Here is a 27,935-nt window from a genome sequence, read left to right on the forward strand (position 1 = left end):
CCATTCTGCTGCTCTTCATCCACATGACACGCAGCTTCGAGTAGCTGGGCGTTTTACAGAACTGAGCACTTCCTCCTGCTTTAAATAAAGCAAGACATGCAAAGAGCGCTCCACACAAAACAAATCAGAGCCCTCCTCTGCTTTACACCTGCCAGGTAAAAACACATCTTTCTCTCTGTAAGCTCGTCCGTTCTTTAAAACATTCGGCTGTAGCTGCACGATTAGGCTGTGAGATTGAAAGGGAAGTGTCTCTCTGTATCTGACTGATCTGAAAATCTGATATACGTCATGTTGTTCTTAAAAGTGTGAACATTTCCTGTTTCTTGTGTCGAGCAGAGCGACGAGCAGCATGTCAGCCCCGCGAGGATGTTCTCTCAGAGAGGCTGAAATGAGCTGAACTGAGCTTTTCCTTCTTGGTTTTAACCTGAACTACGTCTCTCTTCATCAGCAGCAAGGTAGGATGATGGCAGGTGTCAGTTTTCAAGTTGTAGCTTTAGTATCTAACGGGTACCTAAACGTCGGATGATGTAACTTTACACATCGGTTCCTCCTTTAACGCCATGTTTTAATCATAACTTTCAGAATGTTGCAACAACATTTACGCCTTTAACTTTTCAGTGGAATATACATTTGCAGTTGCTTAGTGTTTTATTGTTTTTTCTAGTAAAAATGAAGCAAACGTTGCGGTGAAGGCACATGACTGTTTCTTAAGATGACACTGGAAGACATGACACACAGTTCTTCCCCTCTCCGTGTCTTTATTAGTCATTTTTGCCACCGTTTTCGGCAGTCTGTCCTACAACCAGAGAGTGAACTTGAATGTTTTTCTGTCACTTCAGATCCTTCGCTCAGCAACAATGCTCCTCAGCAGGAAGATTTCCGTGCCTTTGCTGTGGGGACTGTGCGTTCTGTCTGTGGCAACGTCTACACCAGAAACCAAAAGCACCGACGCCTCCAACGCGGCGAACGACGCAGCCAGGCAGCTGACCACCGCTGGTGTGAAAGCGTTGCAGTCTGCAACCTGGAATCCGGAGCGCGGACGAGTTGACGCTGCTTCGCCGGCAGAGAAGACCCCGTCGCCCACAGAGGCGAATGAAAGAAGTGACAAAACCAGCAGCTCAGAGAGCAACAGAGGTGGTTCGGATGTTGTGACGGCTGTTGCAGGAAATACTAGCAGCTCCACAGAAGCTCCTGCTGCGACCTTGGCCAGAGGTGAAGCAAAACTTCCCACTGCTTTGACCACGGCTACAACTGAAACACCACCTTCAACTTCAATGACCACAGCTGTGGCTGAAGCACAGCCTTCTACAGGTGGAACTTCAGCGGGTGTAACCATGACTTCCACTGAAACACAACATTCGACTGCAGTGACTACGGCTAAAGATGAAGTTCAACCTTCCCCTTCTGTGACCACAGCAACGGGTGGAGCACAGTCTCTTAACTTTTCAACGACAGACACGTTGAATCATACAGCAGATCAACTCCATCAGTCGTCGACCTCCAGTTTTAGTAATGAAACCGCGACAGCAACACTTTCAACAGCTTTTGCACCAACGGCGGCGGTTTCTTCGCCACAACCCACACCCATAACTCGAGCTACATCGGAGTCACCTTCCTCCACCTCTCTGAACTCTCAGAACGTCAGTCGCCCCACAGCGCCAAGTCCAACCTCAAGGGAAGCAGAAACCTTTCCTTCCACCAGCACTGAGCTCTCATCCACCCGCAAGTCGGCGTCTTCCACAAGCGCCCTCAGCTCCACATCTGAACCGCCTGAGACAGCGAGGTCGAATTCGACTACAACCGATTCTCCCAGCTCCACCACTGGGAACTCCACCAGCCCCACTGGAATCCTGATCCCTCTCCAACCCAAGAGGGTGCCGGGTCCAACGACAGCAGCCACAGTCACCCCCAGCGAACCAGCAAAAACCAACCCGAGCAATCAGGTCCAGCCCTGCTCCACTCGGAGCGTGGCGAACAAGTGCCTCATCATCATTGGCTCGTTGGCAGCACTGGCCACCGCCTTCATGGTTTCCACCATCGTCCTCTGCGCCAAGCTGTCATCGAGGACCTACAAAGTGAAGAAGCCTCAGCAGGGGACTGAGATGATGTGCATCTCCGCTCTGCTGCCGGACAAGACTCACACCTACACCAGGCAACGAAACCCGGTCTCCAATGGCGTCCTGGTGTTCCCCGGCGGTGGAGACAGCGACGAGGAAGGGGGGGATAATCTCACTCTCAGCAGCTTCCTTCCAGACAACGATCGCTACGTTTAAGATGTATTTCGAGCCATCATTTTCTCACGAGACTGTCGAGTGACAGTGATGCTTTGATGACGATGATGGCTTCGCTTCAGTGCACACGACTTGTAGAGGAACACAAACACACACTGCTTCAAGCACCCATAACTGTTTCTGGCATTTGATGAAGAGGATGTAAACTCAGGGCAGAAGTCAGTAAGTTTTGCTTAACTTAACGCCAGGATGCACGAAGCGATCAAAGCGGATTTTGTTCTTCTATGAAACATCCGGACCAGAACTCCGCAGGGTTTGTGGGTTGTTTTTTTTTTGCAAAAAGAAAAAAAAAGGCTTGCTTTGTCAAGGGATTCTTGTTCTTCACAGAAACTGTTTCGGTTTCTGATGACCGAAGTCTCAACGATGTAAATGCTGGATTTATGATAGACTTTACTCTTTGTTTTATTCCACAAGTATGACGGTGTCTGCCTAACTGTTTCTGGCAAAATTCACAGGAAACGTGCACATTTTTTAACAAGAAAAGGGAACCAAAGTCTGGAGCGAGCTGGTGGAGCTGACATTAAAGAGCCCATGCTAAAACTTACGCTTTTATTTTGGAGATCTAGCAAACTCTGTTTACAGTCTTCTTAGTTTGTTAAAAAAAAAACCATTATACTTCTTATACATCTACATAAATTCAACACTTCTTCTCCTCTTTTGTCTAATCCACTCCATTTTAGCTCCTACTCATTTAAGGAATGTCTCCCAGAATAGCTTAGTCCTCGCCGATTGGTCAGAAATTGTAAAAACAAACGCTGATGCTGGATTTGAAGTGGGGCAAAGAGACACTGGACAGGCAGTATGTGCTGTAAATGTCTTACATAAGGAACGGAGGACAGACTTGTCCTAAAATAAGTGTTTTTCGGGCAGTTCTGGACCAGAAATCTTTGCAGACATTTAACATGAACTGAAGGAAAATGGAAAAACAAATTGGAGTGGTGTCGTCTTTATTCATAATAAACATTTTCTTAATTTAATACATATTTTGTTGCTCATATTTAGCAATAATACCACGTATGTTTCTGGAATGTTACATAAAAATAATTAAACTTTACATACTTTTGTTCCCAAAATTTGCTCCCTTTTTCCCTCTAATTGAGCAAGTTTGAGATTTCACCTGTAATTTTATTAAAATTTGCTCCAAGGCGACTTTGTTTTCCTAAAGGCAGGGTTTTGGTAACATCTCCTCGTGTGTGTCTAAATGGTTAACAGCTACAGTAAATACGGATGCTCTTTGAACTCACTCGGTTCCCTTTTCTTCACATAAAATGCTTCAAAGCGGACCTCTTCCCTACTCTAGGCTGGGTTTTATCTTCACTTCCCCCTTCGATGAAAAGAAAACAGTTGTCTGAATGCGTACGAGGCCCACGAGGACATTTCTTTTTTTTCTTTTTTTATCCATTTTTGTTCAGCAGATCTGAAACAGACAGCAGTGACTATCAACAGAGCTGAGACAAATATAAACCTCTGGGATGCTGGACGTCATCTTGTGCTCCTCCTGACCAAATAAAGCTATAGTCTTGTCTTCGGTCGCGTGCATAACAAAACTTGCCAGAAGAAAAATGCATTCGCTCATGCAGAGTCGCACTCCCATCCTGAAATGTCAACACTCTTGGGTGGATAAATAGCATCTCATTGTATATAAAAGTCTCTGACCCCCTTTTTTTGCTGGCTGTTAATCGTGTTTTGTCTCCACAGGAAACATTAAACCTCTTCCTGCAGCAGTAGGCCACTCATACAAACTGCTCTTTGACTCTATTTTTATTTTTAACCCCAGGAAGTTTATTTGTTCTGTCACAAGAGTGGTATAAATATGTTATGATGGCCAGGCTTTCAATCAGAGGCTCAGTGTTACATTTAGGAGCTGGCTTGTGTGGGGGTTTTTTTGTCTTTCTAAAAGCTTGTATTTATTGTTTTATTGGCTTTCTGCATTCAGTTCACCACTCAGGAGCGTGGACAGGAGGTCCCTGCCCCCACAGCACTTTATAAACTCATACCTAACAAGAACAATCTGTGTGTGCAAGCCAGAGAGCCCAGACACTGTCAGGGGAAGAGTGGGGGGAGGAGGAGAACAGTCAGTGGAAGGGAGAGGCAGGAGGAGGGATCTCACTGGCGTTTAATGACATCTCTGTTGCTCTCTCCAAACTTCCACACACTGAAACCTGAAACTGCAGAGGTGCTGCGCTCCCTCGAGCCATCACTGGCGCTCTCTGCTCCGCTCCCTGAGGTTTGAGTCCTTCGCTCTCCCCTCCATCTGCGAGGATTCCAGCCGAGGTACTTCTCCTACGGTGAATGGTGAGGAAAGCGTTCATTTTCATGTTCTTTGTTTTTTTTTTTTTTTAAAAAAGAGTAGCTGTATGTACTTCAACGGGAGCAAAGGGTCACACTAGCAGCTTAAAGTTGACTTGACAGCACCGTGATGCCTTCGAGGAGGGATCCAAACTTTAAAAAGGAACATTTTCAGGGAGGAAACTGATCTAAATCATCCGCAGGCAGCAGCCAGACTAAAACCAGTTGAGTTTTTTTCTTTGCAAAATGAATGCAATAACTCGAACAGTTTTAAAAACGTTTTTCCTTTGTGTGCATTTGGAGATATTTTGGGTGCATGCTTTTGTGTCTGTATACTTGGTTTGGGGGTGATTCATGTACAAAAAAAGAAAAAAAAAGTTCTTTTTTTCCCCCCCAGTTGGGAGCTGAGTTTCATGTGGTGGCCATCTTGCACACAGATGCAGCAGAAAGGGGATTAAAGTCTGGGAGCTGCTGCCAGTGAACACACAGTCTGAGCTGAGAATGAATACAGCTGGGTTTAAAGGGTTAGTTCACCCAATTTGTAAAAGAAATACTCCTAAACGCCTGTCTAATATCAAATCATGCAGATATGATTAATTTTATTTGCTTCTTTTTTTAAATTCTGTCCCTTTCATGAGAGAAAAGTAAAAAAAATGTCACTTATTATTACGTTCTAAACTAACGTGACAGAACATATACAGTTCAGATAATATCAGTAACTCTGTATTTTTAAAGGATACTGCATTAAATATACATATAACAGCCTTGTTTTTATATTCAGCAACAGTTTGCTGTACATGCAAACTAATATGCTGCATAAAAACGCAAATATTTTTCCAAACTATAGTTAGTTATAGTTATTTACCTTTACTTTTACGTGCAGTGCTGTATTTTAGTCCTAATTTCTTTACAAATTTCCTTGAATCTTGAAAAATCATATAAAATTACTTTTAAACAAAAAATTTAAGAGTTATGTTTTAGCGCTGAGAACAATTTTATGCTGAGATGTGAGCTTCTTTTTCTAAATAAAGGCTCGTTCTGTTTTTAATGTGAATAGAGTATTTTAAGGAAAGTGGAATATTTTTAATAACTACATTGGGTAGGAGAGGATAACAAAAGGAACGTGTGAAACTGGGACTATCACTTTTGTAACACACTGCACATGAAAATGACCTGGAAAAAAACGTTTTTTCATAAAATTTCAGGTGTGTGATAACAATTTAGTATTTACTCACCCATCCAAATCACTGAATTCAGGTGTTCCATTCACTTCCACGGCCTCGGGTGTATAAAATCAAGCAGCTAGACATGCAGACTGCTTCTACAAACATTAATGAAAGAATGGGTCACTACTTAATATTCAGAGTCCCGACCTCAACCTGACAGAACACCTTTGGGATGAATTAGAGTGGAGACTGATAGCCAGGTCTTCTCAACCAACATCAGTGTCTAATCTCACAAATGAGCGTCTGGAGGAATGATCAAAAATTCCCATAAATCCTCCTAAACCTTGTGGAAAGCATTCCCAGAAGAGCTGAAGCTGTTACAGCTGCAAAGAGTGGGTCGACATCATATTAAACCCCACGAAATAGGAATACTTTTGTTAATATAGTTTACCTCTGTGCAAAAAAACAAGACTGACAATTAAATATGAAGTGATCTTCTGATCCAGGGCAGGAGTCACTCACACGTTTGAAGGCAACGATCAATCATAACGCGGTGCAGCTTTATATCATTCATATATTTAATTATCAAACATTAAGCTCTGCAATAAAAACACAAGTTTGTTTTTGTACCGGAAAGTGATTTGCAAACCATTATTATCTGTCTCTATTTACATTTTATTTATTTACACCGTGCATCATTTTTTAAGCTTGTATATTCAAAATGCAGTAATGATGGTTTGATGCACTTTGGTGTTCAGAATAAAATATAAAAGGCTGCTTTAACTGTTTACATGTCTGAACTAAGAATAATTCCAGTGTAATAAACCCTTCAAAGCACATTCTTCACTCAGTCATTTCTGAGGAGTTGCTGGAAATACTCTTCATACCAGCGGGTTTATTCGTTTTCAGTAAAACAGATGCTCTTTGACTCGAGCGTACACACGAAGCATCAACTGTCCTCCCATATGGAATTGACGTTTCAGGTTTTGTTTGCTCGTTTTCTCAGATCCTGAGAGGAAACGATGCGCCCGGCAGGCCTTCATTGCATCGGTCTGTGTGTGATGTTCTACGTCAGCAGAAGCTTGGCCACACCTGTACCTTTTTACAGCTCCATGGAGGGAAGCACGGATGGGGTTGAGCTCAGCTACACGAGTTTCTCTGCGTCCACCAGGGGCGTCCCCGCTGAGTACCAAACCACACCGGCTAACCTGTCACAAGGAGAAACAGACTTCCCGAAGGAGCTCGTGAACTACCTGGAAGAGAACATGCTCCTCATCCTGGTTGCAACCTCCCTCATCTTTTTCGCTTTGCTCGTTTCTTGCGGGGCCTTCTTCATGAGCCGCAAGCGCAAGGTTAACGCCTACTACCCTTCGTCGTTCCCTTCGAAGATGTACGTCGACCGCCAGGACAAAACCGGCGGCGCTAAACCCTTCAACGAGGTGCAAGAAAAAGCCACTCTTGAGCAGGAATGTGAGCCCGTGGACTCTCACCGGCAGCTCCAGGCGGAAATCCTGAGAGCGGCCAGCAGCCTGCGCACGCCAGGCAAAAAAGGTCACGCCACGGAGAGAAGCGGGCCCTGTCAGAGGGCAGCCGAGCACAGTCCTGAGGACGGCTCTAAACCCAGCGGCAGCGTCTGGGATCAGCAGCTGCCAAGCCTGCCTGAGAGGGAGGAGGGCGAGGTTCCTGACAGCTCGAAACCGGACCCTCCAGAGCAGCCTTACAAGGAGGAGGAGGAGGATTCCCAAGCGCCTTCGAGTGGCAGGAGTCTGCGGCCGTCCTCTCTGCACATTCACAACGACACGGCTACACTTCAGCTCATCGCAGGGGAGAAAACTGCCTTCTGAACAGTTATCTGCAGGTTTAACGAAGCAAATGCAGAAAGAGCTCAAAATCAGAGACGTTCTGGGTTTTATCCGAAGCAAAAGGGGTTGGAATGTTGAAAAATCATTGATTTTTTAGACAATTCTATAAAGAATTCTTAAAGTTTCATAAAGGATCTCTGAAAATGTGTCTCATCCAAATCAACAAGGGCTATCCCTCTACTGTACGTTCTATAAAGGTGTAGGCTATTTTAATGACCGTTTTGTCTATATAAGCTGTGTATGATTCACTAAAATAACCAACGTGAACATTTAAGGTATCGGTACGACTGTGGTTTTCACATAAAAAGTATTTTAAAATGTGTTTTTAGGATGCCTGAGGCAAAAAAAGTGGACTGAAATTAGAATAATTCACAATATTTTTATTGTAGGTTCTCAATAAAGCGTTTGTAAATTACATCGAAAACCATCTGACCCCCCCTTTTTCTTGTTTCAAAACTCTTAATTCCATTTTAGTCAGCTGCTTTTTTTTGTGGAGGAAACAGGAAACAACCTTTAGCCAAAAAAAATTATTAAATCTTTCAAAATAAACCACTCTTCCAGAATACAATCCACAAATAAAAACAGGATCTCAAAAAAAAAAAATAAGGCTCAACTTTGTACCAACAGTCCATACGGTGCGTAAATTGTGCGTTTACGTGACAGGCTAAATACAGTATACAGAGTTAGAGGACCACGGACTAATATGGAAAACTTGGTGTGACACTGCTACAGAGGGCTGACAACAGTGCATGAGTCGTATTACTGCTGGGAAGTGAAACACGGATGATGGAGCACATCCACTTCTCTTCGTGGTAACAGGAAGCAGACGACATCCCGCACGAAAGACGGGCGGGCTCGGTTTAATTGCTGGCTCTGACTGCCTCCTGCTGGCCGTCGTGTTGCTTGAGACGGTAGTCGGCGAGAGCCGCCTTGATGGCGTCCTCTGCGAGCACTGCAGCGGCAACACAAACAAGGAGTTAGTCGTGCACGAAGTGGTTTGAACAACGACATCAGGAGGAAGGGGCAGAAGGCTCACTCGAGCAGTGCAGCTTGACAGGTGGAAGACTGAGCTCTTTGGCGATGTCGGTGTTCTTTATCTCTAAAGCTTCATCCAGCTGAAAAACAGAAGCACAAATTCAGTCAATTAGACACGAGGAGAAGAGAATATACCGATTTTATTTTTTTAAATACACAAAATACTCTAAAGGTTGCAGACAGAAGTGTTCACTCACAGTTTTGCCTTTCACCCACTCAGTGGCCAGAGAGCTGGAGGCGATGGCAGAGCCACAGCCAAAGGTTTTGAACTTGGCATCAATAATCTTCCCCTGGTCATCAACCTTAATCTGCCCAAAGTTTATTTAGGCATCAAAGGTGTTAAGAACAATTACACAGATCCATTTCATATCTAGCAAGTTCATAAAAATAACAGCTGCTACTTTACTCTACTGCTGTCTCCATCGTGTCATTAAACATTTATAGATTAGCCTTAATGAGTGTTTATTCGCTGCAACTCATACAGACACAGTAATAAGATTACCTGGAGTTTCATTACATCTCCACAAGCCGGCGCTCCCACCAACCCGGTTCCAACGTTCTTGGAGCTTTTGTCCAGTGAGCCCACATTTCTTGGGTTCTCATAGTGATCCACCACCTTTGGAAAAGAAAGAAAAGGAGGAAAAGCGTAACAAAACACCCCATTGTGACTTCATCCATAACAGTGAAAGGAATGTATGTAGATGATGACAGCAGCTTCCTGGAATGTTGTTTGCATTGTGCCTCAATTAGACATTTGCCTAAAAATCTAGCAACCTTTGTTGTTACGTAAATTCTACTTTCCTTCCTTGCACAATTCTTCACAATACACAGTTTAGACCGGATTTTATTGTCCACTAATTAACTTATTCGACCTGCCCTTTCCTCTTCGGATTTCCACTTACTTGCAAAACATCCATTTATTGTCTTTTTTGAGGAACATCTTAAAACATTACCCAATAAAAATAGGTTGTACAGGCTGGTTGAACTCCTTAACTCCTTAACTATGATACTATAGACAATACAGCTTTATGAAGAGGTTGTAATTGAAGTACTGCAGAAAATGCTTGTTACTAGCACACTGATTGTGCTCCACCTGTAGTTAATTGGATCTCATTAAGTATTAAAACAGATCAGTGAAGTTACTGCAGTCTCAAGCTTCTTACATAGCTAATGTAAAGCAGGTGCTGATAAATATATATTCACAAATATTAATCTCCTCCCATAAGACTGTCTATCTGACTTTTAAATGCACACATTTATCATGAAGCAAACATATGTAAACTCCCTTTTCCCCTGGTTATCTCTTTGCTATGCTTTGAACAATGTTTTATCTCGTATCCTGAGTGAAGTAACCCTTATCCCCCCTACTCACGATGGGAGGACATCTAGCACTGTCCGTAAACATTAGCCGATTAGCAGCTACATTACTGAGACTTTTTAGCCCTGTGGACGGGATTTTTTATGGCTTCAGCAGCCGGAATGTTTTACCTTCTGGTGATAGTTGCTCTGGGTGATGAAATCCGGAGCTGAGAGTCTCCTGGTGAGTAGAGCCAGAGGACTGAGACATTTCTTCGCCGCTGCAGCCGCCATGTTGACCTAATGACGCAGTTTGTAACCTGACAGCTTGGAGGAGACTGTTAGGAGGCGGGGCTAAACTAACCACGACTGCGCATGCTCAGTATGGCAAGCCGTTTTAACATAAATTCGGTTTACCGCCCTTACATTCCAGATATCTCAAATTGTTTTAGGACTAGACGTTTTAGCGATTTAAGATATCTCCAATTATATTTCGACTAGACAAAATACATATTTGAGATATCTCTAATTACATTCTGACTAGTCGAAATGACGTCAGATTTACCATTGACTTGAATGGAGACTTCAATTCAAGATATCTTAAATGAATTACTGACTATCTGAAATACAGATTTCAGATATCTTCAATTAAATTATGACTAGTCATAAAGTAAATTCAAGATATCTTGATTTTAGTTTTGACTAGTCATAATTCTAATTAAAGATATCTCGAATTACTCCATAATTCAAGATATCTTAAATGTATTTTTGGATAGGAGAAATGTTATTTTGACTAGTGAAAACTAAATTATAGATATCTTAAAAGCAAATAACGACTAGACAAAACTAAATTAAAGATATCTTGAATTGTAATTTTGACTAGTCAAAATTCATTTTAAGATATCTCTAATTGAATTAGAGATATCTTAAATTATTCGGCTTTTCCATTTAAGATATCTTAAATTGACATTTCGACTAGTCAGAATGACTTCATTGATATCTCGAATTAGTATTCTGTCTAGTCAAAACGTCATAAATCTACGTAGCATTTTGGCGGACAGTGAAGACATTTTATGATTGTGCTATTGGTTAGCAATGTCGGGTCAGTCCAGCTCAAGTCAGTCCGGCTCAAATACTCGTGTTTTTAACACAGTATTTAGCGCTGCAGCTCGTGCTCGACACGAATTAAGAAATTCCGATAATTTATTCTCTGCAACAAGGAGACTTTCAGTTCCTCCAAGCCGTTTTTCAGGGCATTGTGTGTGTCGGCAGAAAGTAAATCAGAAATTCTTTGCAAATTTCTTAAGCATTCTTCAAGTACACGATTTTCGCGTTCTCCGCATATCCCATACTGAAGAGCTCTTTCTATATTGTGACACTTTCTTACAATTTTGTCCAAAACTGCCAGCGCCATTGTTCAGGCAATTGTTCGGACAGCTCATTAGAACCAAAGAGGGGCTTACACGCAATGTCTGGCTTCAGATATCTAAAATTGTAATTCTGACTAGTCATAATTACGTTTAAGATATCTTGAATTGATGTGTGACCCGTCAAATGACAAATCCGGTGACGTCATTCGAGATATCTTGAAAGGAATTTTGACTCGTCAAAATGTAGTTGAAGATATCTTGAATTATTATTATTACTAGTCATAATGTAAATACAGATATCTTAAATTACCATTCCGGATAATCAAAATGTAGTGTTGTCTAGTCAAAATGCATTTTTAGATATCTAGAATGTAATTATGGATAGTCAGACGAAACCAAATTTATGTTAAAACGGCTTGCCATAGCAGGGGGGAGATACTATCATCCCCATCATCATCCACATGATGCATCCCATTCAGAATATTTTATATTTCATATTTGACCCACAATAAACTTAAGTCAAGTGTTTCTGTCTGTTTGACAGGTTTCAGGTTGTGAAAAAGTTTCAGTAAGTGAAAAAGTCGCTTCATTTGACAGGTTTCAGGTTGTGAAACCTGTATATTTGACCCACAATAAACTTAAGTCAAACAGATTCCTGATGTCAGATTCCTGAATCTGTTTGACAGGTTTCAGGAAGTGAAAAAGTCGCTTCATTTGAGGCTGATTTTATCTGCCAGTACTTCCAAGAAGAAGATGAAGAAGTTAATGAGACGCCAACCAACAAACCAGAGAACCTGAATGTTGCAGATGTGGAGGTCATCAGTGAGCATCAAAGTTACAGCATCTGAAGTCCTAACTGAACAAACCACACAGCATCATGATGAGATACGAACAAAAACAAGAAAAAGTTTAAAAAGTTTAATGTTTGATCAGGTTAAAAACACAGGAAACAAACAGTTTAAGGTGAGAAAAGGAAAACATTTCTGAAGGTGGTAATACAGCTGCATCCATCAACTTTCTTCTCTAAAGCTCAGAAGAAATTTAAAATAAAATGCAGGAGTAGAGATATACAGCGCTGAGAAAGAGTCTTTAATTCTGCTTTTATTTCACATTTAAATGAAACAATAATCTTAATAAACTGATTATAAATGAAGCTGTTTTCCTACAACAAGAACAACAAAAGTTCATGAAGATTATATTTTTATCACCCATAAACAAGCAACTGTGTCGTTTATTTACTGTTACTGAGCTCAAAAATCCCAATCTGAAGAGATTTAACTCCTGTTGGCAGCTGCTACTCGTTAAGCAGCTCGTTAAGCAGCTTTTCAGCCTCGTCGACGACCCGTGGTGGAAGTTTCTGAAAGTCCAAATCCACCGTCTGCATTTCGTCCCCTCTCCTCAGAATGATGCCGATCGAAGGCGGCGAGATGGAGGCCTTCAGCTCAGATTGTCAGGAAGCTCAGGCTCAGATCCGTCTGTTCCCAGAGCCCTCTTATGCTCAGTCGTCCATGTTGAAATACCTCCACTCAGCTTCTTCTTCTTCTTCTTCTGGTTTATCGACGGTCAGCAAACAGCTTCATGTTGCATCAGCACCAGCAGCTGATCAGGACTGAGGATCAGGACAGCCAACACATGGCTGACATCGCTCCTCCTCCTCCACCTGACTGTCCAGCTGAGAGGTGAACATCAGCTGCCTGAGCTATCTGAACACGCTGCAGGACGGAAACCAGACACTGGAACTGGTCCGTCCCCAATAAAAACTGCTCCTTTTTACTGTAGGACATGTCTGAACGTTGCCTGCTTCAGGAAATGCTCCACTATTATAAAGGTATGTTTTAAACCTCTCCAGGTTCTGCAAAGTGCTTTACAAAGCTTCTCATTCACCCACTCATCACACAGAGCTTTTATTTACATGTTTTACACTTTCTTAGATGCTGATAGGCACAAGGTCTTTCCCAAGGACACTTGGACACGCTGCGGGGACTGGGGATCGAACCAACCCTCCAATGGAAGGGTGACCACTCTTATTTTACTGACAAAACAAAGCATAAGTCTGGGGAGAGAGTCCGACAGCAGGATAGAGGGCATCACTGAAACTTTCTGCTCTGAAGGTGTGGAGTCGGGTGCTGCTGTTCTGAGAAACTCTGTAGAAGGAAATGGTGGCAGCCTCCCAATCCAGATACACTCCAACACGAGTGGATCTCAAACAGGCCACTTGGATACTTTCATTTCTGTGCTGACTGTAAGCATTTTCAGTAAACGTCATGGACCAAGACTTCTCATTCTGTCCCAGCCTGCAGTCAGCCACGTTCCCCTTCCTGCTGATGTTTCTGTACGTCAACCCGATGCTGAAGGGCTCAACTGTCTCCACCTCAAAGTAGCAGCGCTCTTTGAAACCCTGCTCACACAGAACCTGCAGGAAGTGGTCGAACCTTTCTGCGTGATCCGGATATTGTTGCTCTTCCTTCACCCAGGTCACCTTTCTGTTGCCGTCAGAGAGAAGCAGGTTCTTGTGAGCTGAGTTGGGGTCCAGAGTGAGACCACAGGCATCTGGGAGAAGGAGAAGAAAGTCCAATTAAAGTAGATTAGATCCACCAGGAGTGGATTTAGCTGTTTTCAGTCAGAATTCTCTCCTGTTTCGGTCCAGCACATGTTTGGCATTGATGAGTTTGATATGTCTCTGTGTAAATATCAAACAGAAAAAACATAAAACTACTTACATTTTTTTAATCCTGGTCTCAGTCGATGATCTCCAACCTTTTCAAAACTTTAAAGAAAGATGACAGAACAATCAATGGAAATCTTGAATAAAATCAACTGTGGTTTATTCCAAAGACTCCTCACAGCCAGTTAGCACTAAAGAGCCAATCAGATCCAAGGTCTTTAAGAAGCTTTTGTGCCATGATTAAAACTGAGAGAGAAAGTATTAGAATTACTTTAGTTTACTGAGCTTGTATTGTTGATTCTCCCTCAGCTCAGACAGGAGCTTCATTCCTGAGCCTCCTGGATGGTTGTAGCTCAGGTCCAGCTCCACCAGGTGGGAGGGGTTGGACTTCAAAGCTGAAGCCAGAAAGGCACAACCTTCTGCTGTGATGAAGCAACCAGATAACCTGAGAGGATCCAGAGTTTGATTTAAACATTTTTCAGGTCTCTCTAAAAGACTCCATGGCTTGTAAAGTGTAGATTAGCTGTAAACAATGAACACAGCTTCAGTTGCTGTTTCATATGGAGGACCGAAACCGACATAATCAAAAATAAAAGCAGAAAACTATATTTGCTTTTGCCTTTTTCCTTACACAAGCATTTGTTCTTTTGACATTTCCTCCTCCTCTTTTTACATTACTGTGTGCATTTCTGCCTCAATATGCAAATGAGGAGGCATGCTCCTCTCCTATTGGTCAATAACCAGGAAGGACCAGGATCCATGTGCAGATCGTTTGCTCCTGCCTGCACTTTCATCCGTTTCAGAAATGCACACGGTAAAGAACAAAGCAAAAGCAATAAATATATATTTCTGCTTTTATTTTTGATTATGTCGGTTTCGGTCCTCCATAGTTTTGATGTACATCGTTTATAAAGTCAATAAAGCTCCACAATAAAAAAGAAGTTGTTGCAGTGCAATCATGAAAATGTGACCATAGAAACACCTTTATGGTACCTGAGTATTTTCAGTCTGCAGTTTTGACTTGACAGTCCTTTACAGAGCTTCTCCACTCCTGAATCCTTGAGATCATTGTTGCTCAAGTCCAGATCTCGTAGAGGCGAGCAAGGGAACTTCAGACCAAAGGCCAGGAGTTTAACCCACTCTAGAGTCACCTTGCAATCCTTTAACCTGTAAGAGGATAAGAAGATTTTGGTTTAATGCAGATATAGTCAAAGTTAAAAATACAGATACACCTAAATGTGCATCAATTTGTAGACTTGTAAAAATCTGTCTTCATCCATCCATCCATCCATCCAAAGAAATAAAGACCCAAAGTAAGAAACTCACACAGCTTTTTTGCTGCTCCTCACTGCTGGTATCAGCCTCCTCCTGCCCTCATCTGTTGTGTTGTAACTCTTCAAATCCAGCTCTTCTAGTTCATCCTTGGACACCTGCAGCATGTAGGCCAGAGCCGAGCAGTGCAGGGGAGTCAACTCTGTCTTTGAACGATCGGACATTTTGAGATACTCCTGTATCTCATCTTTCACTTTGTGGTCTCTCATTTCGACCATGGTCTGAAAGATGTTGATGCAGCTGTCTGGAGACAGGGTCTTTCTTCGCATGGATCTGAGGTACGTCAAAAGTTTCTTCTCTGTATCTTCATTTGGGTCCAGTGGTGTCAACAGACCCTGGAGGACTCTTCGGTTGGATTCAACCATCAGGCCAAGGAGGAATCGCAGAAAAAAGTCCAAATGACCGTTCTTCTTCTCCAACACTTTGTCAACTGTCATCTTCACAAGATCAAGAAAAGAGTGGCCTTTGTCCTCCAAATTAAGGAAGTTTCCAAGGTCTTCTGTTGTGTTGGTTGTGAAACAGTNGTTGTCTAGTCAAAATGCATTTTTAGATATCTAGAATGTAATTATGGATAGTCAGACGAAACCAAATTTATGTTAAAACGGCTTGCCATATTTGCCATATGCTCAGTACTTTTATAACCAATAGAGGCGGAACCGTCACTGCGTAACAACTTTTTTCTGACTTTATTGTTACTATATGCAACCTATGCTTGCAAAATGAGTCCCCATGAGGAATATTTCAATACAGAGTTCATTTTTTTATTCAATTTTCCATCTCAAAAGCTTCAAAATGAGATGTAGTCTGTTGAAATTTGGAAAAAAGCTAGTTTTGTTTACAAAAAAAATCGATTTTTATTGGTCTGAAGTGATGTTATCAGGAATTCCAGCCCTAAGTTTAAAACAGGGTAATGTCTAAGCTTTACAGTGATGCCAAACAGACATCATACGAAGGGATTTCAAGGCGCTACAGCAGCTGGCAGTGAAAAATAGTCAATTTCAAGGGAAATTATTATAAGGGTTAAGGCAAAGAAAGAAGACATGCCTGTTAGAACACTTAAGTTTAAAGGTAGATTAGGAATATTATACTCTATTTTAGTTACTAGATTGTGTCTTTATGGACAAGAATCCATATTTTCACTTGTTTTAGCCTGTGATTATTCTGACTCATTCTGCCAGCAGGGGTCACATGTATTCAGTTCAGTTACTTTATATTAAACAAAATCATTTTTAAAGTTTAATTAAATGCAGCATAGATCAATCAAATATAATCCAACTGAGTGACATTCAATTTGTAATCAACTTACTTCTACATCTGTAACATCTGAAACGGTATCCTAGTTTTTAGATTATGCCAGTTTTTTTTTTACATAAAAAAACAGTCTTATCTAATCTACACATTTCTCTGATTCAGCATTATTGTGCAGAACAAGTTCAGAGAAGTTTCTCTTTAAAGGACACGTGTTAAAATATTAGATTAAACAGAGTATATGTGATGCTGTAGACGGTACCAAAACCACCAGAAGATGATTTATAATAATAAAAAAGTACATTTATTCCAAACTGTGCCTTAAAGTCAAAGTTGAGTTGTTTTTGTTATATCAAATATTTATTATTGCCAGCACATGAGGATGTAAACAGCTTTATTTTGCTAAATGATAATAATTTATTATATTTTTTAATTGATCAACTGTTTTGTATGAGTATTCAGATCTTTAAAATATGAAATAACTTTGCTCATCTTGTTAATCTTTGGTTTTGTTTTTTGTTTTGTTTTTGTTCATGAGTTTCTTTTTGATCACATGCTTTTGGTTTGTTCTTGTGTGCAATTTTCTGTAGTTGGCTTTTTGTAACTCTGACTTGCTCTCTCCTTACCCCACCCAATTGTCACACCCGTACTGCTAGTAAACTTCCCTTCAGTATTTATGCTCCACCTGTATACAGATTTGTTTGTATGTCTGTTCAACACTCCAGAGTCAAATGAGGTAACAAAGCGCAGTGGCTGCTGACTATCTTTAAAAATCGATCAAAACAAAGAGAAAATGGAATAAGTAACCATGTACAATTCCCCATCTCAGGAATAAAACTCGTGCTTTTCTCAACCACTATAAAGTGGAACTGCAAAAGTTCACTTCCTTCTCTTCTGAGACTTCTGAAAGTGTGACAAACCAAATTGTGGTTTTAAGTGGGAACTATTTGAGCCTTTCGGATGTTTTTTGTTCAGTATGTTTCTTGTAGTGGAAATAGATGCATATATGATGATTTCCAACAGGAAATTCTTGCTCATATTTCGACCTTTGTGTCCAAATTTCTTACTGACGTCACCATATGAAGTAACACCGTGCAGGAAGGACAAGTGAGAAGTTGCGCTGTGACACGAGTTTCCCAGAAATGTAAGAAAGATAGTGGTTCACTGCGATTGCTTTCAGGATAGCGTGAGTATTTATTTATCTTTTGTGACGAACTAATATTTATTTTTAACGGCTGTCTAATGTATAAATGATTCATGTCATATTGTGCTGTTTTTATTTTAGAGAAAGTAACAATGGAAGTGGATTACGTTGAATATGATGATTACACTGCCAACAATGGAACGGAGAACAACACAAACACTGGAGTACATGTAACCTTCAGCAGTCCTCAGTCCTCCCTGACGTATGTTCTTGTGGCAGTAAATGTCGTGATATCAGTTGTTGGTCTTGGAGGAAACTCAGTAGTGATTTGGATCTGTGGATGGAAAATGAGAAGATCGGTCATCACCACCTGGTACATGAGTCTGGCAATTTCAAACTTGCTGTTCTGTGCTGTTTTGCCCCTGGACATATTCTACATGATAACCTCACATTGGCCTTTTGGACAGGTTTTGTGCAAATTCACCTCCTCCGCTCTGTTTCTCAACATGCACAGCAGCGTGTTTCTGTTGGTCTTAATCAGCGCTGATCGCTGCGTTTTGGTTCTGTTTCCCGTGTGGGCACACAACCATCGCACAGTGAAGAAAGCATACGGCGCGGTTGCTCTGATGTGGTTCCTCTCTGCGCTCCTAACGCTGCCATCGATGATCTTCAGAAGAACCACAGTCCAGGATTCAGTCACTCAGTGCCACACGGACTACAGGGACGACTCCAAACACAAGGCGGTGAAGCTGAGCGGATTCATCTGCGGATTTCTGATTCCCTTCCTGACCATTGTGCTCTGCTGCGTGGTGCTCGGTATGAAGCTGAGAAGGTCAACCATCAGGTCGAAGAAGCCGTATAAAATCGTGGTGGCACTCATATTGTCGTTTTTCTTCTGTTGGGTCCCTTACCATGCCTTCGTTCTCCTGGAGCTGGATTTGGGGAATCAAAGCCTGGAAGTTCTTCAAACTGGCCTGAAAGTCGGGGTCACACTGGCTGCAGCCAACAGCGTCATATCCCCCATTCTGTATGTGTTCATTGGCAACGACTTCAAGCGAACTCTTCAGAAGTCGCTGACTTCACGGTTCGAGGAAGCGATAGCAGAGGACTTTCGTACAGGTGGTCCCAACTATTCAATGTCTAAATCAATGGAAATAATTGGAAATTAAGTTGCTCTATTTGTCATTAATGCTAACTTGTATATTACTGTGCATAAATAAATGTTTGTGGCACTGACATTACAGACTATAGCAACAGTTAACCCCATCCGGTGTTTCTCTTAAAGCATTAGTTCACTGTGACTACCAGCTGGGAGCTGACAGCTGCATTTAAATCCTATATGTTTCAATTTAAAACACAATAATCAGAACTGTTGTATTTAGGCTGTGTTTTTTTGAGTGTGTTTTGTTTTCATGCAATTACTGAAGAAGTAATGTGGCTGTAAGCACATTTGTCTCAATAAAATGTTTGGAAACTAGAACACAACCCAAAGTGTGTTACTAACGAAAAACCACATGCCCTAAAATTATAAACTGACTGACATGAAATAGTCTTACCACAGAAATGACATGGGGGTGGGCAGATCAGACAGATCTGCAAAACTATTTTGGTATGCAAGTGTCAAAATGACATTTTTGTGAACGGCAGAATGTACGGGCCACCTAATTTAAAAGATAGGTTTAGACTTTCCACACCTTTAAAATGGAAATGCATGTAAAATATTTATATTTGAAGTCAACATAGTGCCTACAGCAGTGAGAAATAATGAGTGCGATTGTGTTTGGTTCACCTCACAGGTAACAGAGCGAGGTAATACATCAACTCATTTTTTTGTCTTCCTATGCGACTTTTAGCTTTTACCTACGGTTTTGCTCATTTTAGTTTTTAGCTACTGCTGAGCTAATTATAGCACTTAGCAACAGCTTTGCTAAAATTAGCTTTTAGCTTCTGTTTTGCTAACTTTGGCTTCTGGTCCGTTTGTTTTAAGTAACACTTCAAGTAATTCATTTTTCTGAATATTTCAGCGTTCACATTACACTTTTACAGAAAATGCTATTTCTTTGGTTAATAATAATGAAAATAAATTGTTTGATTGCATTATTAATTGTACCATGTTTATCATTATCAGTATTAATAACATGATTTTTACAAACTTACCTATGTTCGCACCTACATAGTTTGAAAAATAAACTGCACAGTAAACAAAACAAAACAGACTTTCTATCAGGTGCAAAATAATAACAACAATCTGACCAACAAAATATTTCCTTCTAATAACTAATGTAAATTACTTGCTTTGTGTTGTTTTGTTCTGTGTGTTTTTCAATTATTCGGACAATGTTAAGTGGAATTTAGAATGATTTTTGCTGATTCATATTCCTTTAATTTCCTTATTTGCAGTTATAAGGCGGCCCGGTCACCCTGCCTGTGATCAGGAAGCCTCACTGGGCCCCATGGACACATTCTGCTGCTTTCAGCTAATTCATATGCCCAATAGTAATGCTAAACCTCACATGATCTTATCAAATGCAGGAACAGCTGCAGCAAAAACCTGCTGTATCCAATAGTGGAGGTGTTCTGTTTAAACATCCATATTTAGACTAGATTTAGGGGATAAATGATCAGTCAGCAGCTTGGAGCAGACAGGCCGGACATGAACCGAACACAGGAAGCCAAAGACAGAGGGGATAAACAACAGGACATTTTCTCCAACATGGGGGATTATTTTCCTTAGATCACTCACAGGTGGATCTCATTTAACAAATTATGTGGCTTCTGAACATAATGGTTGGAGATTTAAAGCAAAGGGGTAACTATATATGCACGCACTACTTATTTAGTTTTATAGTTTTTAGAATTATTTCACAGAATATTTTATTTTCTTTTTTCTTTCTTTCTTTTTCATTAGGAGTATTATTGCAGAATTCTCACTTCAAATCAAATTAGAAATCCAATTCAGAAAGCTGTGTACCTGTCTGTCTGTTTTATTTTATACAGTTGCAATAAAAAATTAAAAACTACTCCCATTTTGGGAGGGAGTGGATGAGGGAGGCGTCCGGTTTTCTGATTTATTTAATTTTTGGATCCATTTATATTATATTATATTATATTATATTATATTATATTATATTATATTATATTATATTATATTATATTATATTATATTATTAGCCCCACTAATATTTATGTTCAGGGACGATTTGTTTCTAGTTGGAGCATGCGCAGTTCGTGTGTTCCATGAACTAGCAGAAACCAATAGAATTACGTCATTGGGGATCATGCAGAACTGGTAAATTCGATTCACTTCATGGACCCGGGTTCATGTGAGTCAATCACTAGTGATCCGGTTCACTTGAGTGGAACCACACACAAACCCACACCTCAGCATTTCCGGGTTTTATTTTATTTATTTTTTTACCCGAATCAGCAACCTGACTCATCTGAGTCCGCATCGTTTCCGAGGATTCTGTTGTTTGTATTTTTTAGTGCGCTAACTTAATTGTTAATTAGTTCTGATTCAGTTCGAGGATTCGGATCATTAACTCGAGTGAGTCAGTAACCGAGCAGCTCGGCTCGCGGGCGCCCCCTCTGGTTGAGCGAACGCATTATTTCGGGGATACCTGACGATAGCGGATGTGATGCAACCAGCTGTAAGGATATTAACTCCTCACAACTCGTAATTTACAGCTGTCATCGAATTATGGTGTTAATTCTACGTTGAATAAGCGCTTTAGTCGCAGTTTTTGTACTATTAGTTTCGGTTCATGCTTCAGTCCGTAAAACTGTCTTCCTCCGCCGGCTATCGTTAGCATAGCTTCCTCTTCCAGGCAGTTTAGCTAGCAGCTGATCATTTTAGCTTCTTACTTTCTCGTTTCTCTTACTGTTAGAGACCAGCCCTGTCAGCTGGGCTTCCTTATGTGTGTATCCCGTCCATATAACTCTGGATAGCTGATCGAGTTTCGACGAAAAATGGCCGCCGCTGCTGCCCCGTCTCCCCCGGCCTCTGGCTCTCCCGCTGCGGCCGCCGAGAACTCGAGTCCCGGCGGGTCCAGCAGCTCCACGGCGGCCGAAGGTGGGACACAGGACAGCACCTTCGAGTGCAACATATGCCTGGACACAGCCAAGGACGCCGTGATCAGCTTGTGTGGACATCTGTTCTGGTAAGATTTGGGTCTGTGACACTTAAAATTGGGTCACCGCCTCATTGAGTTTATAACAGTAATCAGCAACACACTAACATAGATAAAATGGAAACATTTGTATCTTCTTTAAAGTTCCTGGCAGTAAAATATAGAACCTTCCACATAAAAAACAACTTGGTAGAATTAGTTTACACTCTTTACTTTAAATATATACTAATAACAAACAAGAAAAAACAAGTAAGAAACACGTGTGAAGTTTTATTTCAATAAAATGATGATGCATCTCAAAATTATACTTTCATATTTAAAGTAAAAACTACTGACTAAAACTTAACTAGTAAATAATGCTGTTAAATTGGGCTGAAATGGAGTAATGCTATGTGATGATGTATCTAAATGCAACTATCAATTGCTTTAGTTAATAGTTAATTTCTGGGTTGTGTATTTTGTTGCAAAGAAACACATTTTATAAGCATTTTCTGTGTTTTTGTGTTCAAAAGAAAGCCTAATTTGTGAAGGAAGTTGTCAGATAAACGTCACACCAAAATAACCATTCTCTTCTCTCCTAAATGGGTTCAAACGGTGTTTATATGAAAGCATATTCCTCAAATCTGTCTTCAAGTACTGTATTTAAGTTAATGTGTTAAGTGACTTTCTATAGCTTAATATAATTCAGCATATAAAAAACAGAAGTTAAACTGAAAATTTTCCATTCATTAGCTGTTATTTGCACTTGTTTTGTAATGAGACTATTTCTGTTATGTTTATTTGGTGGTTTTAGGACTCTTGATGTTTAATCAAACTTTCTTTTTTTTTATTCTTTCCTAATCTTTTTGCACCGGATTAGTTGGCCTTGTTTGCATCAGGTGAGCTTATTTTGTCCTTACAAAAAGAGATCATTGATATAGATGATATTCCAGACATAATGGTTATCTCATTAAGTTTTTCTTTTTCCCGTTTTGTCCTAACGCAGTGGCTGGAGACTCGACCAAACAGACAAGTGTGTCCGGTATGCAAAGCTGGAATCAGCCGAGACAAAGTTATCCCCTTGTACGGGAGGGGGAGCACGGGCCAGCAGGATCCGAGGTAGGTCCACACAGAAAGCCCTAACTCTAAACTCACATTAAAAATGTTAATGTTAGTGGCTGACAGTTCCCGCATGATCGTGTTTAATTCAACAGCGTTGCTCTCTAATGATTTGTTTTAAAGGGAAAGAACCCCCCCTCGACCGCAAGGACAGAGGCCCGAGCCAGAAAACCGCGGTGTGAGTACACAAACGAGTAAATCTGTCTGTTTCCACATGTTGAGTTCTCAGTGTCATGTCAGCTGTGGGTTACCACTGTAAGTTCATGATGAAACTATTACATAACGACGTAAGCCTGTTTCATTCATTACTAAAAAGACACGTCCCGCTGGGATCCATTACTGAGATGATGAAGCTTCTCTCATGAGAATCACCACAAGCTTTACAGCCTGTTGCGTCACATTTTCTTACTGTATGACACACACCTTTTTTTTGTGTGTGTGTTTTAATGCCATCTTGCAGGGTTTTCAGGGGTTTGGCTTTGGAGACGGGGGTTTCCAGATGTCGTTTGGGATCGGTGCCTTCCCGTTTGGCATTTTCGCCACAGCTTTTAACATTAACGATGGACGACCTCTTCCAGGTAGTCACACGGCTCGCTCCGAGTTCTTTATTTCTTCTGGCGACAGCCGATCCAATAACCCTTGTGTCGCCCACACAGCGGCTCCGGGGACGCCGCAGCACACGGACGAACAGTTCCTGTCTCGGCTCTTCCTGTTTGTTGCCCTGGTGATCATGTTTTGGCTGCTGATTGCATAAACGCACAGGAAGAGGACATGTTTTAACCCAAAGCGTTCGACAGAAGCAAAACTTTATGGTGTTTTTTTTTTTTTTTGCCTTTTTCCTCCTCGAAGAAGCCTTGTGACGTTTAAACAAGACAGAAATGAGTTTTTAATGTCAGGATTTAATGTTTGAAGTCAAAGAGGTTTTCAGAGTTCTTATTGACTGTGGATGTGTTTGAAACGCCTCCCACATTAATATCATAATTTAAACTCACCGATGTCTCCAGAGTTGCTTTATAAAATGAGCCGTGATGCTAACAGTCTTCGCTAACAAAGCTAACAACCCAGTGGTGGATTGTTAGCTGAGGTAGTGTACATTTTCGAATATTTTTCCATTTATTTACGTTTTTGAGGTCACAGATAGAGGCCTGTAAATCTAATGAACTGTATTGTAAACCCACAGTCATTTTTGGGCACATCTTTAGGATCTTTTTTTTTTTTTTGGAAGTTTACAAATCACATCTTTCTTTCCAGCAGACATGACCCAAATCAGACCCATGTTTTGAGCAATCGCAGCAAAGTTACACAACATCTTGGCTGGGACATTTCTGCTTGTAAGCAGATAAAAAGCTTAATTTCAGTGTTCCTCACCAGACTGTATAATCTTTTATTTTGCTCTGGTTTCTGTATTTCACTGTAATTAAATGTAAAATACTGTAATTAAAGAGGTAAAATGAGGATTAATTGTTTAAAAATGGTACTTTTCTAAATGTGAATTTCCTCTACTGACAGTAAAGCTTTATAAATGATGATTACTGTCTGTTGTTTTGTTATTTCTGTGGAAATTTATTGAGTTTTTAGTGCTGCAAATTTGTCACAAGTCAAAACAGTTTGTCAGTCTTGCATTCCTTGATTCGTCCTTTTTTCTTGGGGTTCTGACGGTGAAACGTTAAACTCAGCCTCGTACATAAGCTGCTGGATCCTCATTTTTGTCTCGCATCTCTTTTGGGGAGCGAGCCGCTTCAGGGCAGGGACGAAGCTCAGTAGGAACAGCTCGTCCTCGTCCCGGGGCCTGGAGGCGAATGAGGCGGCGCCGTCTTTGACCAGCCACTTTGTGGGCGAGTGTGTACTCTGAGGGGACGACGGGGACGACGGCTCCGACACGATCTTCCGTTTCTGTCCGGTGCTGCCAGTGGGGATTGTCTGTGGGCCCGGTGGCGTCCTGGCCACAACAGCGAGCTGGGCCGCCTGCGTGTCCTGGGACAGAGCGGGGAGCTGCGTTACAAACCCCACCTGGGCCTTCGGCTCAGCCAGACCCACCTCCGCCTTTGAGGCGCTCTGAGGCGTCTTGATGGAGTCCGACAAAGTGGTTTCCTCCTCCCCGCTTCCGGTCACATTGTCAGGATTGTCGCGGTCCTCTTCAGCGTTGCTGCAAATGTCCGTCACGCCAACTCTTGATCCAGTGAACGGGGCGATGAAGTTCATAAGCTGTCGGTATTTCCACTTGCTCTGCACAAACTCGCCCTGCTTCTTGCCTTTGATCTCCATTCGGACCTCCTTCAGGTATCTGTCTCTCAGGTTCTTCCATCTTCTTTTGCACACATCAGCTTGAAAAGAAAAGACGTTGGAATGTAAAAAGTTTGTCACAATACACAAAATGTGTGATAACATTAGATTGTATGTCGACTTTGGACAGCTGGGTAGTTTAAGGTCCAGATGCTTGAGGAGCTACAAAAACTAATGCTCAGTTAAAAAAAATCTAGATGAGCTCCGTGTTTGTTTGAATTTTATAAACTATTTAACCAAACTGGCAGCTAGAATCAAAGCCTCAGCAAAGTGTGGATAGTCTGTACATTTATAAAAGAGGTGAACAACATATTTCCTTCATTAAAGCACTATTTTAGGTCATTTTTGACTGTCCTACATGCATAAACACAAATATAATTTGGAAGCATATGTTAGTGTTAGTAATGTTCAAATCAAAACAATGTATCTACTAAGTAAACATTTCATCTCTGCTGTTGAACAAAATAAGGGCTATTTTGCCACTAAATCATCAATTTCAGCAAAAAAAAAATCATTAAAAATTGCAGCCACATCTAAATTAAGGATATATGTTTAGTTTGTAGAAAAGATGAACTTTAACAAAATAGTGAAATACTGTATAAGTCAGGGAGAGTGGGACATGAAACTACAGCAACAATGAATTTAGTTTTCTGCTTTTATGTGGCGTTTACTGAGTTCATGTGTGTTCTGGAAACTCGGAATATGCAAATCATGGATTTTATCTAAATGAAAACTTTTTTATCCTAAAAATTAAAACTATGAAGTGTTTTATTGGCCCTGTTCCTTCATAATAAATCAGTCCAGGTGTAACAAATCTCCAGGACTAGTTCACTTTTTTACGCCACTTTTTGGTCGTAAGCTCTTGCACTTAGGTTTTATTTGGGGCTGGGGGGGCATTCGTCCTTACGCTCTGCCATGTTTTATTTATCCTACAAACCGGGAACCACAGTCTTTAGGCGACCTCCAGAAAGTTTTATTTCCCCTCTGGAGCTCAGGTCTTAAAAACGATCCGAAACGCAGGCAGGCGTCTGTAAGACTGAGCACGCTTGCCTCCGCACTCTGCCGCGGCTAGTTTCGCGGCTAGCTTCGCGTTAGCTCTGCGGCTAGCTTCGCGGCTAGTTTCGCGGCTAGCTTCGCGGTAGCGTCAGACGCGGCCTTCGTCGTGCGAGCAGCAGCTGCTACCGCTAGCACGGCACGCGCGGCCGCACTCACCGCACCTGGATGCTGTGAAGCGGGCAAAAAAAATACTAAAAAAACCTCCAAATCTCTAAGCTACTTTTTCTTTTTAAAAATAATATGATCTTCCATATTGTGATTAATTAGTTGGTAAAGCCAACACCGGCTAAGCATAAAATAACTGTCAGTGAAGTTGTGATAAACATATACTCACATGGGAGACCCAGCGCGAGACTGATATTTCTCCAAGCACTCGTCCGACTTTCCGTGCACCGGTAGTTCGGCAGAGTGACATTATAAAGCTCTGGGTAATTAAATACAGCCAGGATTAACTTATCGTCCATTTCGCCTCCCGTGTGTTTTGCGTTTCTGCGTCTTGCGCGGACGCGGAAGCGGCAATCTTCTCCCGCCTTTTCCGCTCGGGCGAGTTATCGCGAGTGGCGGGCTGCGTGCCGCGCGTGTCGCTCCGGCGGTCAGCTATGGAGATTACAGTCTTTGGACACCAGGGGGCGCGCTAACAAACATTCTTCCCATCTTCTTCTCCTCTACTCGTACTTTAACATGTAATATATTTAATATATACATGTATAATGAAGTAAATCGTCGTCTGTGTTCTTTAGTCACATCCTCAAACCTTTTAGAGTTTATTAAGGAGAAATATTGAGGAAACTAAATATAGTTTTGCACTGGCAGAGACTTCAGCATAGTTTCAGCAGAGAAAAGCCTGCACGATTGTGTTCAAACCAGATAAAGTGTGTATTTTTTACATCCCAGGCGAAGTGTTAGGGGGGAAATACTGCATTAAGAAACATTTTGGCAACAGGTAGTATACAGTTGATGCAACCATATTATAGTTCACCTGATGTCCTATCACAGACCCTGTGTTTTACTGCCTGCCTGTGGAGATTCTCAGTATTTGGAGGTTGTCAGTCTGGCAGCAGAGACTCTGAGCCTTTTCATGCAATAATAGTCCTGTGCCATTACAAGTTAAGTGCTCAGTTATCAGCAGTCAGTGTGGGGGTGTGTTTCAGACCTTGTTCCTCCTGTCTGAATTGCCAAGGATTTATTTGTATCAAATGTTTTTTCTCCCCCTCCCACTTCTTTTCTGTTTGAATAACCCTTTGCACACTCGCAGAATGGTGCAATTTCCTTCTGTTTCTCAGTTTCGATTGCTTATTAAATGGGCTGAAATGAACAGCTTATTTGCAGGAGTTTTATTATTATTATTGACTGATACAACGTCTGGTTAAAAGTTACAGAAAAAAATAAAGATTTTGATCCAAACAGTTTCTCAAAAGTGTATAAAAACTGGGGAGTTGTGTAAAATGTAAATAAAAACATAAAGCAATGATTTGCAAATCTCATAACTCCATAATTTATTCATAGTCAAACAAAATAAACACGTCAAATGTTTAAACTGACACTGCATGGAGTCAGCAGCACTTAAACACTGCTTAAAGCTGTATCATGCAGAAAAGAAGCCAGATGTGAACACCGTCCAGAAATGCTGCCGTCTTCTCTGAACCAAAGCTCATTTAAAACGGACTGAG

General features: G+C 41.3%; 7 protein-coding genes across 8 annotated transcripts; 4 read left to right on the plus strand and 3 right to left on the minus strand.

The window, feature by feature from the left end:
- The first annotated feature begins 66 nt into the window (after positions 1-66).
- On the plus strand, positions 67-3,272 carry selplg (selectin P ligand). Its single transcript, XM_017410528.3, has 3 exons — positions 67-155; positions 337-455; positions 840-3,272. Exon 3 carries the CDS (start codon positions 858-860, stop codon positions 2,271-2,273), a length of 1,416 nt encoding a protein of 471 aa, XP_017266017.1. The 5' UTR covers positions 67-155; positions 337-455; positions 840-857; the 3' UTR covers positions 2,274-3,272.
- Positions 3,273-3,421: 149 nt separating this feature from the next.
- tmem119b (transmembrane protein 119b) lies at positions 3,422-8,241 on the plus strand. Its single transcript, XM_017410417.3, has 2 exons — positions 3,422-4,586; positions 6,753-8,241. Exon 2 carries the CDS (start codon positions 6,769-6,771, stop codon positions 7,588-7,590), a length of 822 nt encoding a protein of 273 aa, XP_017265906.1. The 5' UTR covers positions 3,422-4,586; positions 6,753-6,768; the 3' UTR covers positions 7,591-8,241.
- Positions 7,968-10,287, minus strand: iscub (iron-sulfur cluster assembly enzyme b). Its single transcript, XM_037979474.1, has 5 exons — positions 10,132-10,287; positions 9,146-9,259; positions 8,841-8,951; positions 8,645-8,723; positions 7,968-8,560 (listed from the first exon to the last, which is right to left on the minus strand). The coding sequence occupies exons 1-5, from the start codon at positions 10,231-10,233 to the stop codon at positions 8,469-8,471; spliced, it is 498 nt and encodes a 165-aa protein (XP_037835402.1). The 5' UTR covers positions 10,234-10,287; the 3' UTR covers positions 7,968-8,468.
- Positions 10,288-12,392: 2,105 nt separating this feature from the next.
- LOC108232629 (NACHT, LRR and PYD domains-containing protein 12-like) lies at positions 12,393-15,823 on the minus strand. Its single transcript, XM_025004695.2, has 5 exons — positions 15,301-15,823; positions 14,968-15,141; positions 14,246-14,419; positions 14,030-14,076; positions 12,393-13,859 (listed from the first exon to the last, which is right to left on the minus strand). The coding sequence occupies exons 1-5, from the start codon at positions 15,741-15,743 to the stop codon at positions 13,339-13,341; spliced, it is 1,359 nt and encodes a 452-aa protein (XP_024860463.1). The 5' UTR covers positions 15,744-15,823; the 3' UTR covers positions 12,393-13,338.
- A 988-nt stretch (positions 15,824-16,811) lies between these two features.
- Positions 16,812-19,175, plus strand: LOC108232658 (chemokine-like receptor 1). Its single transcript, XM_017410575.3, has 2 exons — positions 16,812-17,740; positions 17,840-19,175. Exon 2 carries the CDS (start codon positions 17,851-17,853, stop codon positions 18,865-18,867), a length of 1,017 nt encoding a protein of 338 aa, XP_017266064.1. The 5' UTR covers positions 16,812-17,740; positions 17,840-17,850; the 3' UTR covers positions 18,868-19,175.
- A 2,109-nt stretch (positions 19,176-21,284) lies between these two features.
- On the plus strand, positions 21,285-24,455 carry rnf185 (ring finger protein 185). 2 transcript variants are annotated; one of them, XM_017410454.3, is made up of 7 exons: positions 21,285-21,348; positions 21,586-21,858; positions 22,688-22,706; positions 22,814-22,926; positions 23,050-23,104; positions 23,387-23,504; positions 23,583-24,455. In XM_017410454.3, the coding sequence occupies exons 2-7, from the start codon at positions 21,668-21,670 to the stop codon at positions 23,678-23,680; spliced, it is 594 nt and encodes a 197-aa protein (XP_017265943.1). In that variant the 5' UTR covers positions 21,285-21,348; positions 21,586-21,667; the 3' UTR covers positions 23,681-24,455. The 2 variants fall into 2 exon arrangements, with proteins under 2 accessions (XP_017265943.1, XP_037835539.1); XM_037979611.1 differs by having other exon boundaries at positions 21,302-21,858.
- Positions 24,133-26,817, minus strand: LOC108232558. Its single transcript, XM_017410453.3, has 2 exons — positions 26,600-26,817; positions 24,133-25,250 (listed from the first exon to the last, which is right to left on the minus strand). The coding sequence occupies exons 1-2, from the start codon at positions 26,727-26,729 to the stop codon at positions 24,538-24,540; spliced, it is 843 nt and encodes a 280-aa protein (XP_017265942.1). The 5' UTR covers positions 26,730-26,817; the 3' UTR covers positions 24,133-24,537.
- Positions 26,818-27,935: the final 1,118 nt, after the last annotated feature.

This window comes from Kryptolebias marmoratus, linkage group LG14 (assembly GCF_001649575.2).
Source record: "Kryptolebias marmoratus isolate JLee-2015 linkage group LG14, ASM164957v2, whole genome shotgun sequence".
NCBI lineage: Eukaryota > Metazoa > Chordata > Actinopteri > Cyprinodontiformes > Rivulidae > Kryptolebias > Kryptolebias marmoratus.

Excerpts from the sequence above, each read along its gene's own strand:
- iscub (XM_037979474.1), bottom strand. The coding sequence starts at position 10,233 with ATGGCGGCTGCAGCGGCGAAGAAATGTCTCAGTCCTCTGGCTCTACTC. Across the intron at positions 9,260-10,131 it reads AGAGCAACTATCACCAGAAG|GTGGTGGATCACTATGAGAA; the intron begins GTAAAACATTCC and ends TCTTTTCCAAAG. Across the intron at positions 8,561-8,644 it reads TGTCAAGCTGCACTGCTCGA|TGCTCGCAGAGGACGCCATC; the intron begins GTGAGCCTTCTG and ends TTGCCGCTGCAG.
- tmem119b (XM_017410417.3), top strand. The coding sequence starts at position 6,769 with ATGCGCCCGGCAGGCCTTCATTGCATCGGTCTGTGTGTGATGTTCTAC.
- selplg (XM_017410528.3), top strand. The coding sequence starts at position 858 with ATGCTCCTCAGCAGGAAGATTTCCGTGCCTTTGCTGTGGGGACTGTGC.
- LOC108232658 (XM_017410575.3), top strand. The coding sequence starts at position 17,851 with ATGGAAGTGGATTACGTTGAATATGATGATTACACTGCCAACAATGGA.
- LOC108232558 (XM_017410453.3), bottom strand. The coding sequence starts at position 26,729 with ATGGACGATAAGTTAATCCTGGCTGTATTTAATTACCCAGAGCTTTAT. Across the intron at positions 25,251-26,599 it reads TCTCGCGCTGGGTCTCCCAT|CTGATGTGTGCAAAAGAAGA; the intron begins GTGAGTATATGT and ends TTTCTTTTCAAG.
- LOC108232629 (XM_025004695.2), bottom strand. The coding sequence starts at position 15,743 with ATGACAGTTGACAAAGTGTTGGAGAAGAAGAACGGTCATTTGGACTTT. Across the intron at positions 14,077-14,245 it reads TACAAGCTCAGTAAACTAAA|TTTTGAAAAGGTTGGAGATC; the intron begins GTAATTCTAATA and ends CTTTCTTTAAAG. Across the intron at positions 13,860-14,029 it reads GAGACCAGGATTAAAAAAAT|ATGCCTGTGGTCTCACTCTG; the intron begins GTAAGTAGTTTT and ends TCCTTCTCCCAG.
- rnf185 (XM_017410454.3), top strand. The coding sequence starts at position 21,668 with ATGGCCGCCGCTGCTGCCCCGTCTCCCCCGGCCTCTGGCTCTCCCGCT. Across the intron at positions 22,927-23,049 it reads ACGGGCCAGCAGGATCCGAG|GGAAAGAACCCCCCCTCGAC; the intron begins GTAGGTCCACAC and ends TTTGTTTTAAAG. Across the intron at positions 23,505-23,582 it reads CGATGGACGACCTCTTCCAG|CGGCTCCGGGGACGCCGCAG; the intron begins GTAGTCACACGG and ends TCGCCCACACAG.